We start from the raw sequence: 14,797 nt of genomic DNA on the forward strand, positions 1-14,797 counted from the left end.
ACCCCAACCCCAACCCCAACCCCAACCCCAACCCCAACCCCAACCCCAACCCCAACCCCAACCCCAACCCCAACCCCAACCCCAACCCCAACCCCAACCCCAACCCCAACCCCAACCCCAACCCCAACCCCAACCCCAACCCCAACCCCAACCCCAACCCCAACCCCAACCCCAACCCCAACCCCAACCCCAACCCCAACCCCAACCCCAACCCCAACCCCAACCCCAACCCCAACCCCAACCCCAACCCCAACCCCAACCCCAACCCCAACCCCAACCCCAACCCCAACCCCAACCCCAACCCCAACCCCAACCCCAACCCCAACCCCAACCCCAACCCCCAGTTATTAATAAAAAAAATTTGCTATTTTTATTTCTTTAAAATTCTTTTAAAAAATAATTAGGAAGACATATTGATCTTAAAAAAAAATTTTATAGTTCGAGTGATAAATATAAGATATTTATTAGAAATAAAATATATTTTAATTCTAGCTAGTTTAAAAAAGAGTAAAATTAATACATTTTTGATTAATCATCAATTTAATAATTATTTATTTAATTCTAAAGCCCTACTCTTAAGAAATATTAAATATCAATATTTAATAAAAAATTAATTGAAATTTAATCAATATAATTAAAATTATTAGTAACTCTTTCGAAAGTAACTTTTAAACATTTATTAATGTACTTATTTATCCTTTAAGTAAATATAATAGAAAACAACTTTAAATACCTTGTATAAAAATTAATTTCTTAATAATAGTATGCCTACAAAATCAATGTATAAAAAATGAAATAAAAAAAAAAAAAGGATTTAAATTCCTTTTAGTATATTGAATTTAAATCTTCTATTCAATTATAATTTATTATTCTTTCTCTAACATATTAGGTACTTGCATACATTAAGCGATTAATGAGCCTTCAAATAATAGAAGGTTATTTTTAAATATTTGGCTTAAATATAAAGAAATTTTTAGATATATTATTAATATACAATATAAGTAAGTAAGTATTTTTAATATTTTATTTTTATTATTTCAATTTTAATCAAATATTCTTTAATTAATATTAGTTGAATATTATGAAAAGTAGAATTTTTATTCTGGTGTTTTGAGGTTTTATACAATAGAGTGTTTTTCTAACACTGTTTAGTAATTTCTATCTGGAAAATAAAACTAGTAGCTTCTCATTTTATCAAAATCATAAATAAAAAATAATTTTTCTTATCCTTGTGATTACTTTGAGCTGCTTTTACTAAAGTATTAGTTAAAGCTTGTATTTTTATTATTAAAATTTAATGTTTTAAAGTTGTTTTAGCTCTAAATAAATGCCGTCCTTTATTTCGTAGACTGAAGTATACTCTTCACTTTGCGTGGTTCTAAATATAAAGAGGATCTTTGATTTGATTTATATTTTTCATTATTCGTAATACCCATTAAAGCATTTTATAAACTATTTTCTGTTTATATACAAGTTTGACAATTTTAATTTAAACAAAGAAGAGGTTAATGACTGGACAATCTTTACATTTAAAAATTATATTTTTTTAATTAATTAAATAAATTTCTAATAAAAGTTATTACATAAACTCAATATTTTTTATAATATCCTAAAATTTATAGGGATGTTTTTGTATTTATGAGGATTCTATCTTTTGATTGGTTTAAATTTTTGTTTAGCCTAATTTATAATTTCATATAACTTTAATAATTGATTAAATTAAAACATTTATTTTACTTTGTGAGTTGAATTAATCATATTCGTGTAAATTTTAAATATTTAAGAAAGAATCTTTTGTATGAATATTTTTGTAGCTTCTGGATTTTTTATTTTTATAAATTTGATTATTCAAATTTTCTTCTAAGTTTATGCTTTCTTCATCATCAAGTATATTTATCTTACTTGGTATGAAGCTGCTATTAACTTTTTGTATATTAAACTAGTTGGTTTCTCCTAATTCAAATTAATTTTAAATTTCTTTTTGAATTTGAAGACTAAATTTTCTACCATTCAATTACATCTATGATGAATCTTCAATTATAGATCCTATTTTTTTAGACTCTCCTAATCTTTATTCACTATTAGCGTTTCTGAATATCTCCTACTATATTATTTCTTATGAAATATGCTCTTAGCTGCTGTTAGTTGATTTTTCATTAGATTTACTATCTGATTAAGATCCAGATTCTTAGCTTTCATACCACATTGAAAAACATGGCATATTTTGTAAGAAGTGTTTATCTGCACATTGTGCTACATATTCCTAGCTGATTAATGCATTTAAACTTTTATCTTATTTTTTTCTTTAAAAATGTTTTATCTTAAAATTATTTTCTTTAATATACTATCTCAAAATTATTGGTTTCTTGCCTTCATAGAATAAATAAGGACATTCCTCAAATCTGTGGTTTTTTTGTTTACATGAGTAACAATATGAATTAATTTTTTAAAATTTACTCTCAAATTTAACTTCATCTTTAGCTTAACAAAATTTTTAGTATTCTAAATCATACTTTCTTAAAACCTCTATAAAATTAGAATTACTCAGCTATAGTACAGAAGAAACGCCTATGCTTTTATATTTAAGATTTTGATTTGAATTTCCACTCATAAACTGAGCAAGCCCAAAGTATTGACCATATCTAAATTTCTTTATTTTTTAAAAAATTTAATTTTATTTTAATAAAAAATGTTAATTTACCTAAATTTCTTTTATTTATGTTTTTGAATCATATTAGCAAAACTCTAAAATTGTACCATCGTTTACAAAATAAATAAAATGTTCACCTTCGTCGTCTTCTTCTTAACAAGTAATTAATTAATCATGACAAACAATTTTTTCTTTCATTAACAGAGCTAACTCATTAAAAATTTATTCAGTAATAATTTCTCTAAAAATTGGTACTTTTTTGAGCATTTTAATGTAAACATCTTACTATATTTCTTTTTATAAGTAAACTGAAAGTGATGAAAGAGATTTGATAGAACAAGATTAATCACAATATTAATCACTGTATATGTATTAAATATACTTTTTTGCTCTGCACTATAGACCTAATTCAACGTTATTCTGTTTAAAATACTTATTAATTTTCGCTAGTTCTTACAGATAAAGGTCCCTCTTTTGCTTAAAATCATACAAAATATTTCCTATATTTATAGTTTTAATTTATATTTAAAGAATATAATTTTATATTCATTTATAAATAGAAACAAATTTTATTTTAATTTATAAAAGAATATATTTTTATTTAATAATAAATTACCTATGGAGTTAATTGTATAGCCAAAAATACCGCATGAAAAAAAAGCAATAAAAATCATTAAGAGTTTTTCTAACTTAGTTTATGCAGTGAAATCTCCGTACCCTATTGTAGTCATCGTAACTACTGCATAATAGAAAGTTTAAATATATCTACTAGAAACTGATTCTGTTTGATAATTATAAGTTACAATCCATCCTGTATTTTATTCAAGTTATAAAAGACCTACATAGTTCCAAAGACAAGTAAAGAGGTGAGCAAAATAAATCACTTGAGCTAATAAATATAGCAAAGAGATCACTCCTTATTTAAAAAATTAATTATTAACTAAATTAAATTAAAATTTTTAGTTTACCAAATATTTTTGTTTTTAAAAGAAACTATTCTCTAAACAATTCTAAGATTCTAAATGGCTAAAAAATTCTTAAAAAGAATAAGAATGAAATACCATCTAAGTAAAAAATTGTAGAGTTTAAACTGAGCAAGCAAATTAAGTCAAACAAAAAAGTGGTACTTATATAATTAGTAAAGATCTGCATATGCTACTCAATAGGATTGCCTTATTCAGAAGATACTGTATTAAATTTAACAAAAATATCAGCACTGAAAATAATAGTGCAGAAATAAGAAATGAAATATCTAAAAAATTATCCTCTAGATAGACCGAAGCAATACTCAAAGGGTAGGTAAACAAATAGTATTAATGATGCTACAAAATTAATTGCTTCCCACATAATATAAAGGGTAGATAAATTATGAAACAAAGGAAATAACTTAAATATACAAATTCCTATGATTTTTGTTTGACTAATTATATTTTCATATGCCTTAATAAGAAATCCAAAATACTTCATGATGATTTTTAAAGTCTTTCTATAATTTTTAAAAGACATAATTCCTGAGAAATTAGTATAAGTAAACAAGCGACCTAGATTATAAATATTTAACTAAGACAATCCCATCTAATGATTTTGATTACTAGATAAATCATTGATAAGCCTGATCTGTATTTCTCTTAGATTTTAAGGTCTAAAAAATAGTGAGCTTTACTAGGCTGCTTTCTTCATTTTTGAAACTAAAGCTAAAATTAGAAACCATTTTTTTTTCCAAACTTCTTTTTATGCATTATTATCTCTTGCTAATAAATTATTTCTTTTTTTATATCCTTTTTACTTTAGCCCAGTTTTGTTTGCTTCTTTGGAATCAAATGCATTTTGAAAGTTTATTGCCTTGCTTTTATCATATCTTGTAAACAAGGAACTTGTTTAGTTTGCAGAAGTTAGGCTCTGTCTTTCATAAAAAATAGATTGGGCTTAGAGTTTTTTATTTTACTAAGGCATTTATTGATCTACTTAAGGAATTTAAAACTGTATATCACCATTATGAATTGTAAAATTTGAGTTATATTCGAAACACTACTAATATTTCTAATTATTCTCAAATGAGTTATTTGAAGAACCTTTTGTAGAAAATAAAAACTATTATGAATAAGATAGATGAAAAATGAATTTATTTTGAATTAAATCACACTAATTTAAAAATATAATTGAGTATTTAATTTGAAATAATTTTATTTCATAAAAAATAAAATGTAGAATAAAAAACAGTTGAATCAATAATAGTAAATGTCAAAAAAAAATACTTCAATTTCAAAAATGTTTACATTATTTATCTTAAATTTCATTTTAAACATCATTTTGAATTTTACTATCTTATTTTATAGCATTATTAAACAATGTTTAAGTTGGAAACTGCATTAGAGATTGTGAATAGTCTCCTAAACTTTAGTTCTACTATTGTAACTAAAAAAGTTTAAACTAATGTAATGAGTTAGAATGATTCTAACTAGTGTTCAAGTCACAATCAATGTGTTCAGTAAAATTGACCTAATTCAATTTTATTGTTTAATTCTTCATTTTAATAAATTGTAATTGTATAATAATATGTATTTATATTATAGCACGATATTAACCTTATTAAATTTCTATCTATTATACTTCACTTTTTAGTACAATATTTTATAATTAACAAAAGGCAATATTTTTAAGAAGAAAAAAAACTAAACTATTTATTCTCGCTTCTTATTCTAATTTTAATTTAATGAACCAATAAAAAGAAGAATTTTTAATTTCTTTACAACAAAAATAGATGATTTAATTTTTTTATTAAACATATTTACTTAAAAATTATGTATTCTTTGTAATTATAAATAATGAAATTTCTATTTTCAGAATATTCCTTATTACTTTTGAATATATTTATTTAAAATAGGTAATACATGTGAAATTATTAATAAAAAAGAAAATAAATAGCCTTATATAAAATAAAGAATATTTCTTTTTGTATTTTAAACAAAATATTAAAATAACATAGTATCTTTTATAAAAAAACACCCGAAAAGTAAATTTTTGTTAAAAATCTGTAGGTTTTTTTAATCAAAAATGTTGTCCCTTAATTAATGAGTACTGATAATATTAAATAAATTATTAGTTTTTCAATTTAATTAAATATTTAAGAAACGTAATGTAATATACTATTTATAAATAAAAAGAACATATAATTAAAGAAAACAAATAAAATAAAACTTGATTTAAATTCAATAAAATTATAATATTAAATTATTAAGAAATAAATTATCTTTGTAAATAAATTTATTTTTATTTTTAACTATTTCAATTTATTCTTTAATTAAATTTTGTAGAGTGTTATGAGATAAAGAGTTTTTATTCTTAATAAAATATTTTATGCTTTTATGTAATTTAGTATCTGTCTAAAACTGCTTAATAATTTCCATCAACAAAGTAAAACTAGAAATTTCTCATCTTATCAAAATCATAAATAAATGGTTACTAAAACAATCCTTATATATATTTTGAGCCTCTCTTGCCTAAAAATTAATGATTGTTTAAATTCTTATAACTAAAATTTTATGTTTTCATGTTATTCTGGCTTTAAATAAATGCAGTTCTTTGTTTCGTTAATTAGAGTATACTTTTCATTTTCTGATTTTCAAAATTTTAATAAGTTTTTTAATTTGGTGTATATTTCTCACTGATAAATAATTCCTTGATAATATTTTATATATTATTTTCTGTTTAAAAACAAATTTGACAATTCTAATTTAAACAATAAAGCGGGGGATGATTTGCTAACCTTTAAATTAAAAAAATTGTTACTTTCAATTTATTACATTAAAATATTTTATGATAGATTTTTTTAAAAAAAAATAATTTTCAATAAAATTTATTACATAAATTCAATATTTTTAAATATTTCCTAATATTTATTTGTTTGCTTTTATATTTGTAATGATTGAGCTTATTAAATTTCTATCTTTTGATTTGTTTAAATCTTTGTTTCGCCTATTTTATCAATTAAAAAAGATTTAAGAAGAAGTTTTAAATTTTTGAAGTTTGTTTTACTTAATGCATTTCCATATTAATCATATTCTTGCAAATTGAAAATATTCAAGTTAGAATCTTTTGTGTTCACATTTTTTTAGCTTCGATTTCTTTTATTTTTATTTCCTTGAATATTTAAGTTCTCTTCTAATATAATACTTCCTTCATCTTCTTAAAATATTTTGCTTGGATTGATGCCACTGTTAACTTTTTTCATGTTTGATAAATTAGATGAATTAACTTCTCCATAATCATGCAAGTTATTAACATTTTTTTATACTTACAAACTAAGTTTCCTATCACGTAATTATAGTTGCTAATCATCAATTAGAGATCCTATTTTTTTACATTCTCCTAACTTTTACTCACTATATACTTTTCTTTCAGCCTCCAACTAATTTTTTTCTATTAAACTGCTCTCTTTACTTTCATTTTCAGTTTCTTGATCAGAATTAGAACTACTTTCCTGCGAAGTCTCAGATTCTTAGCTTTGATACCACATCGAAAAACATGGCATATTTTGCAAAAAATATTTATCAGCTAGTTATGATACATAAGCTTGGCTGATTAATGAGTTTAAACTTTTTTCTTATTTTTTACGCTCAAAATTTTTAATTTTATAATCACATTCTTTTAAGTATTACCTCAATATTATTGATTTTTTACCTTCATAGAATAAATAAGGACATTCCTCTATTCTATGATTTTTTTACTAGCATGAGAAACAATATGAGTTAATTTTTTAAAATTTATTTTAAAATCTAACCTAATCTAAAATATGGCAAAATTTTTAATATTCTAAATCATATTTCTTCAAGACATCTCTTAAATTAGAGCAGCTTAGCTATAATATAGAAGAAACCCCTATACTTTTGTATTTTAGCTTTCGATTAGTATCTCCACTCATAAACTAAACTAGCCCAAAATATTAACCATATTTAAATTTCTTTATAAAAAGTAAATCTCAAATTTATATCAATAAATGAAAAATATTATTTACTTGAATATCTTTTATTTATGTTTAAGAATCATGTTAGCAATACTCTAATATAGTTCCATCATTTACAAAATAAATAAATTACTCATTTTCTTCCTCTTCATCTTCTTCCTGATTAGTAATGATTTAGTCATGACAAACTATCTTTTCTTTCATTAACAGAGCTAGCTCGTTGAAGATTTGTTCTGAAGCAATCTCTCTAAAGATAGGTACTTTTTTTAGCATTTTGATGTAGACATCTTGCTGTATTTCTTTCTGTAAATACACAGAAAGAGAGGAGAGAGACTTTATTGAACAAGATTAATCACTGTATTAATCGCTGTATATATACTATATATATTTTTTTGCTCTACACTAAAGACCTAATTCAACATTATTTTGTTTAAAGTATTTATTTATTTTAGCTAGCTCTTACAAGTAGAGGTCTCTCTTTTGCTTAAAATCATACAGAATATTTCCTATATAAGCATTTGATATTATTTATGTAATATATAAATTTTTGAAAAATAAAAATAATAACCTATTGAGTTAATTGTATAGCCAAAAATACCACATGAAAAAAAAGCAATAAAAATCATGAGGAGTTTTTCCAACTGAGTTTATGCAGTGAAATCTCCATACCCTATTGTAGTCATAGTAACTACAGCATAATAGAAAGTGTAGATATATCTGCTGGCAACTGATTCTGTTTGATAATTATAAGCTACTATCCATCCTGTATTGCTTTTGAGTTCCAAAAGGCCTACATAATTCCAAAGACAAGTAAATAGATGAGCAAAATATATAACTTAAGCTAATAAATATATCAAAGAGATCACTCCTTAAATAAAAAATTATTAGATAAATTCAAAATAAAATTTTTTATTTTACCAAATATTTTTGTTTTTAAAAGAAATTATTCTCTAAATAATTCTAAGATTCTAAATGGCTAAAAAATTCTTAAAAAGAATACAAAGTAGAGACCATCAAAACCAAAGATATTATGATTTAAACTGAGAAAACTAATTAGATCGATGAAAAAAGTTGATCTAATGTAGCTTGTGAATATTTACATGTGCTATTCAACAGGATTACCTTACTCAGTAGATACAGTATTAAATTTAACAAAAATATCAATACTAAAAATTATAGTACAGAAATAGTTAATATAGTATTAAAAGAACTATCCTCTGGTTAAGCTGAAGCAATATTCATATGGTAGATAAACAAAGAGTATTAATGAAGCTGTAGAATTAAGCGCTTCCCAAAGAATATAAGAGGTAGATAAGTTGTGAAATAATGGAAAGAATTTAAATATACATATGCCAATCATTTAAATCTAATTAATAAGAAAGTCGTATGCTGTAATAAGAAACCCAAAATATTTTATTATAAACTTTAAGGTTTTTCTATAATTTTTAAAGGACATAATACCCTAAAAATTAGAGTAGGTAAATAAGCGGCCTAAATTATATTTATCTAACTAAGTGAGCTCATTTTAATGGACCTGATTACTTGATAAATCATTGATAAGCCTGATCTGGATTTCTCTTAGGCATTAAGGTCTAAAAAATAATGAGCTTTAATATGCTGCTTTCTTCATCTTTGAAACTAATGCCAAAATCTAAAGCCACTTTTTTCTCCATACCTATTTTTATGCATTATTATCTCTTGTCAATAGATTATTTCTTTTTTTAAATCCTCCTTTTTGCTTTTGTTCTGATTTATTTACCTCTTTTGAATCTAATGGGATTAGAAAATTCACTACCTTATTTTTTTCTTGTTTTGCAAGCATGGAACTTGCTTAATTTACAGAAAATAAACTCTATCTCTCACAAAAGCTAGATTGGAGAAATTATATTTTATTTTCTTGGTGTACTTATTAATCTGTTTTGGATAAATAACAGCAGGTATCTTAGTTCTCATTAGTCAATTTTGAGTTTTATTCGAAGCATTAAGATTCTTGCTGCTTATAGCTGAAAGAGTTATTTGCACAACCTTTTGCAAAAAATAAAACAAAAACTAACTAAAAATGTTTTTTATTTGTTAGAACATAAATTATTTTATAATTTATTTTTGGGGTTTGAATTTAATTGATCTGTTTTGTTTTTTTTTTGCTATCCGCCATTTTTTTACTTATAAGATATTAAATAATTAAAAAATGGAATAAAGGTTTTTAAAATACTTTTGGAATTTTTATTTTAAAGGTTACACATTTCACTATTGACTCCATTTCGAATATTAGCATCTAATCTAATGTCTTAGTTAACAAGAGTTTAAGATGGAAAATGGATTAAAGATTGTGATTATTCTCCTAAATTTTAGTTCTACTATTGAAGCTAAAGAATTTTAAACTAATAGTATGGATTAGAATAATCTTATAAAGTAGTAATCTCACTATGCTCGTTTAATTTACAATTACTTTATTTTAAGATTTACCCTTTCATTTGAGGTCGCCTCTAATTTATGAGCTTTTATAAGACTAAATTTTTTGGGATAGTTAAAGCTATTTATCTTAAACTTTTGCTTATTTAAAGCTAGTATTATAATTTAGAGAAGGCAATATTTTATTAATCTTTTTAATAATCTGACTTCACTATTATCTAATTGCAATTTATTATTTTTGATTTTTTTATGAGTTAATTTATTCCAAATAGGATTTTTTAAAAAAATTTTTTTACAAATTAAATAAATAAAGTTAAAAGAATTGTGTTTGGACTAAGAAGCTCATCTTTTGATATTATTTCATTTGCGTAATTTCAATTAAATTTTGATAAATTAATTAATAGCTCTTGTGAAATAAAATATAGAAGAAAGACAGAATAAAAATTTTTTTTCTTTAATTAGAATAATATTAAGTTAGCCTACAAAATTAGACAAAATTTGCCTTTACTAATGCTTATTTCAAATTTAATACAACTTTAATTATTTTCATTTTTTTAAATAGGCTTTTAAGAAATGCTTTAATTCTTTAATTGAGTAATAAATAAAAAATATTCTTTAGTATTTTAAAAATTAAAAAGACTTTTTTCATATACAAAACTCAAACAATAATAAAATTATCTATAATTTTAATAAATGAAAAATTATTGAAATATTTTAAATTTAATTTCTTACAATTGGTTAAAAATAATGAAAATTTGTTTAATAGCCATATAAAATAAAATAAAAAAAATGATATTATTGAAAAAAGATTTTTTAATAGAATTAACATGTTGAAAATATAATATAATATTATTATTATCTTTACTTTATAAATTAATTTTATTTTTAACTTTCTAAAGATTAATGTTCTCTTCATAAGGAAGTAAGAATTGATTTTATTTATATTAATTTATGCTATTCAATCAATCTAATCATCATATGATAAATAATTCATTTAATTTAAATTAAAATAAATTTATAAAATAAATAAAAAAATAATTAATTGATTAAAAAATGTAACATTTTATAGTAATATTAAAGATGCAATTTAACCAATTGAATAATACTATAACTCTTCAAGTTCTCACTTTTCACCACTTTTTAGCAAAAAAACTAAGATAGAGATAAAAAACTTAAAAATTCACTATTTCTTATTTTTAATTTCTTAATTTGTTATGAGGATTACAGTATAATTTTATGATGTTAAATATGAATTTTACATTTTTTATTGATAAATATACTTTCACTTTTATTTTTAAAAAATTAAAAAAATCTTTATACTAAAGAAATATTGTAAGTTAATAATAATATATAATGAATGTATGAATGAATTATCAATTATTAAACAATTAGATAATCTTCACACAAAAAATATATATATTTGGATAAAGTTTAATAATATTTTCAATTATGTTCTTATATTAATTAATATGTAAGAAAATTCTATGAAAAAAGTTAATTTCTTTCTTAATAAAATGTTTTATGCTTTTTTTATATTCTAAACTTATCTAATACTGTTTAGTAATTGCCTTCAGGAAAATAAAATTAATATTTTCTCATTTTATCAAATTCGTAAATAAAAAATTGTATCGATAAATCTGGTAATTATTTTTAGCTACCTTTACTATTTTACAAATAGCTATTAGTATTTTTATTTATAAAACTAAGTGTTTTCACATTCACTGGATTTGAAATAAATCCTATCCTCTACTTTGTTGTTTACAACACACTTTTCATTTTATTAAGTTCTTGTTTAATAGATGGTCTTAAATTTAGCTTATTTCTTTCAATATTCACTATTTCTTTGACCATACTTTATACATCATGATCTATTTATAAACAAGTTTGACAGTTTTGTGTCTAACAATTTAGAGGTGAATGATTTGCCATGCTTTAGGATTAAAATTTATTAATTTATTAATTTCATAATTTTACAAAAAAAATAAATAAATAAATAAATATTTACTGCAATAGTAAGTCGATGTTGTTAAAGATTTACATATTTTGAAGCTTATTTACATATTTATATTATTATGAAGATTATGTTTAGCATCTTTCTAACTTTTAATAAGTTTAAATTCTTGTTTAACCTGTTTTGAAATATTTATTAATAAATTTGTATAAAGAAAATAAAAACATAATCAAATAAATATACTTACTTATGATATTATTTAGCTATTCGTAATCTTGAGAGTTACTAAAATTTAAGTTTTAATCTTTTGTTTTCAACTTTTTTTAGCTCATATTTTTTTTTGTTGCGGTTGCTGTTTAATTGTTCTAATTTTCTTCTAAGATTATACTTCCTTCTTCTTAAAGTAGTTTGCTTGGTATAACACCACTAACTAAGATATGTTTATTTGATAAATTTGAAGAAATAACATCTCCCTCTTGTTAACTTTGAATATCTCTTTAAATCTAAAAGCTACATTTTCTTTCCCATATTTAATGTGCCTAATCATCAATTATTGATCCTTTTTTTTTGAGCTCACCAATTTTCAAATCACTGAATAACTAAGTCTCTACCTTTTGCTGTTTACGTTCATGTGAACTTTGTTTATCACTCTCACTCTCACTTGAATCTTCAACATCTTCTTCATTATCAGTCTCAGACATAGACTCAGAATCTTAGCTAAAATCCCAAATGGAAAAGCATGATATGTTTTGTTAGTAGTATAAATCAGAAGTTTTTTAAACTTTCTGTACGTTTATTACCGCATTTAAACTTTTTTCTTATTTTTTTCGCTTAAAATTTTTTATTTAAAAATTGCATTCCTACAAATATCTTCTCAATATTATAGATTTCTTTCCTTCATAAAATAAATAAGGGCATTCCTCTATTGTATGATTTTTCTACTAGCATGAGTAACATTGTGTATTAATTTTTTAAAATTTACTTTGGTATTTCATCTCATCTTTAAGAAAACAATATTTTTAATATTCTAAATCATATTTTCTCAAAATATCTATAAAACTTGATAAGCTGAGTTACAATACAGAAGAAACTCCAACGCTCTTATATTTAAGCTCTCCGTTAGCATCTCCTCTCATAAACTTTACTAACCCAAAATTTTGTCCATATCTAAATTTCTTATATTTTTTATAAATAAAAATAACTATAAAGTCGAATAAATAAATTAGTTTTCAATACTTATATCTCTTTTATTTAAGTAGTAGAATCATATTGGGAGTACTCTAAAATAGTGCCATCATTAACAAAATAGACAAAAATTTCATTTTCTTCTTCTGACAAATTAGTTATTATTTGATCATGGCAAAAAATTCTTTCCCTCATTTAGAGAGCCAACTCACTGAAAATTTGATCATTCACAATTTCTTTAAATATATGTACTTTTTTCAGCATTTTGATGTAAACATCTTATTATATTTCTTTCTGTAAGTACACTGAAAGCGAAGATAATGATTTAATTGAACAAGAATGATCACAATATTAGTCGCTGTATAAATATTATATATACTTTTTTGCTCTACATTAGAGTCCTAGCTCAACATTATTTTATTTAAAATATTTATTTATCTTTGCTATCTCTTAAAGGTAAAGGTCTCTTTTTTGTTTAATATCATATAAAATGTTACCTATTAATATAAAATCTGTTTATCTTTCATTTCTAAAATAATTATTATATAAACACCGTATTTTCACAAATGAATATTGATATAATAAATTTTTATGTTAAATCCCAACATTTTCTTTAAAGATTTTGAAGAGTTGCCGTTTTGGTTTTAAAATTCCGCTGATTGGATAAAGTAATTAGAGGAATTTGTAAAAATATTAATATATAATTGACATGATGGCAATTTACATATTTTTTATCTTTATAAATCATAATTCATCAGATAGTTCTACCTTTACTTAAAAATCAAGCAGAGTGTATTAATTTTCAAATAATAAAAAAAAAGTGTAATATTTTGGCATCTTACTTACTTTTTTTATGAGGAATTACAGTAATTTGATAAGAAATTTTATAAAAATCCATTAAAACTTACCAATTGAATTAATAGTGTAACCAAAAATGCCGCATGAAAAGAAAGCAACAAAAATCATCAAAAATTTTTCTAAATGAGTTTGCGCAGTGAAATCACCATAGCCTATTGTTGTCATAGTTACAATTGCATAATAAAAAATTTATATATATCTAGTAGTTACTGACTCTGTTTAAAAGTTATAATATACAATCCAGCCTTCATTTTATTTCATCTAGAGAAGTCCTACATAATTCCAAAGACAAGTAAATAAATGAGCCAAGTACATAACTTAGGCCAGCAAATAAAGTAAAGACATTATCCCTTTATAAAAAAAAAGTCAAGAAATTTAATTTTTTTGTATAATTTTACCAAACATTTTTGTTTTTAAAAGAAATTATTCTCTAAATATTTCTATTATCCTAAAAGGTTGAAATATTCTTAAAAAAAATAAGAATTAGAATCCGTCTAAGTCAAAAGCTTAAGAATTAAGACTTATCATACTCAAAAGATCAATTAAAAAAAATGAACTTAAATAGTTTGTAAAAATTTGTATATGCTACTCAATAGAAGTACCTTATTCAGTTGATATAGTGTTAAATTTGATAAAAATATCCAAACTAAAAATCAAAGTACAGAAATAAGACATGTAATAGCTAAAGAATGATCCTCTAGCTAAACCAAAACAATACTCGAATGGCAGATACACAAATAGGATTGTAGAAGCACCAAAAATAATAGCCTCCCAAAGT

The 14,797-nt window shown here is 23.0% G+C and overlaps 3 protein-coding genes across 3 annotated transcripts; all 3 read right to left on the minus strand. All coding sequences in view use genetic code 6, as the record gives it.

Annotated features, from left to right (window-relative positions):
* Nucleotides 1-1,693: 1,693 nt before the first annotated feature.
* On the minus strand, nt 1,694-5,179 carry TTHERM_00397050 (cation channel family protein; the record flags this gene model as incomplete). Its single annotated transcript, XM_001011978.2, has 6 exons — nt 1,694-2,650; nt 2,702-3,150; nt 3,267-3,566; nt 3,619-3,987; nt 4,243-4,722; nt 4,927-5,179. 6 exons carry the CDS (start codon nt 5,177-5,179, stop codon nt 1,694-1,696), a joined length of 2,808 nt encoding a protein of 935 aa, XP_001011978.2.
* Nucleotides 5,180-5,935: 756 nt separating this feature from the next.
* Nucleotides 5,936-10,237, minus strand: TTHERM_000396988 (cation channel family protein; the record flags this gene model as incomplete). Its single annotated transcript, XM_012796484.1, has 7 exons — nt 9,826-10,237; nt 8,532-9,638; nt 8,182-8,481; nt 7,665-8,119; nt 6,686-7,610; nt 6,514-6,625; nt 5,936-6,416 (listed from the first exon to the last, which is right to left on the minus strand). Exons 1-7 carry the CDS (start codon nt 10,085-10,087, stop codon nt 5,936-5,938), a joined length of 3,642 nt encoding a protein of 1,213 aa, XP_012651938.1. The 5' UTR covers nt 10,088-10,237.
* A 1,231-nt stretch (nt 10,238-11,468) lies between these two features.
* TTHERM_000396989 (cation channel family protein) lies at nt 11,469-14,364 on the minus strand (the record flags this gene model as incomplete). Its single annotated transcript, XM_012796485.1, has 6 exons — nt 11,469-11,955; nt 12,031-12,154; nt 12,224-12,793; nt 12,959-13,151; nt 13,213-13,658; nt 14,070-14,364. The coding sequence occupies 6 exons, from the start codon at nt 14,362-14,364 to the stop codon at nt 11,469-11,471; spliced, it is 2,115 nt and encodes a 704-aa protein (XP_012651939.1).
* Between the last annotated feature and the right edge of the window lie 433 nt (nt 14,365-14,797).

The sequence above is a fragment of the Tetrahymena thermophila genome (genome assembly GCF_000189635.1).
Source record: "Tetrahymena thermophila SB210 genomic scaffold scf_8254719, whole genome shotgun sequence".
Taxonomy (NCBI): domain Eukaryota; phylum Ciliophora; class Oligohymenophorea; order Hymenostomatida; family Tetrahymenidae; genus Tetrahymena; species Tetrahymena thermophila.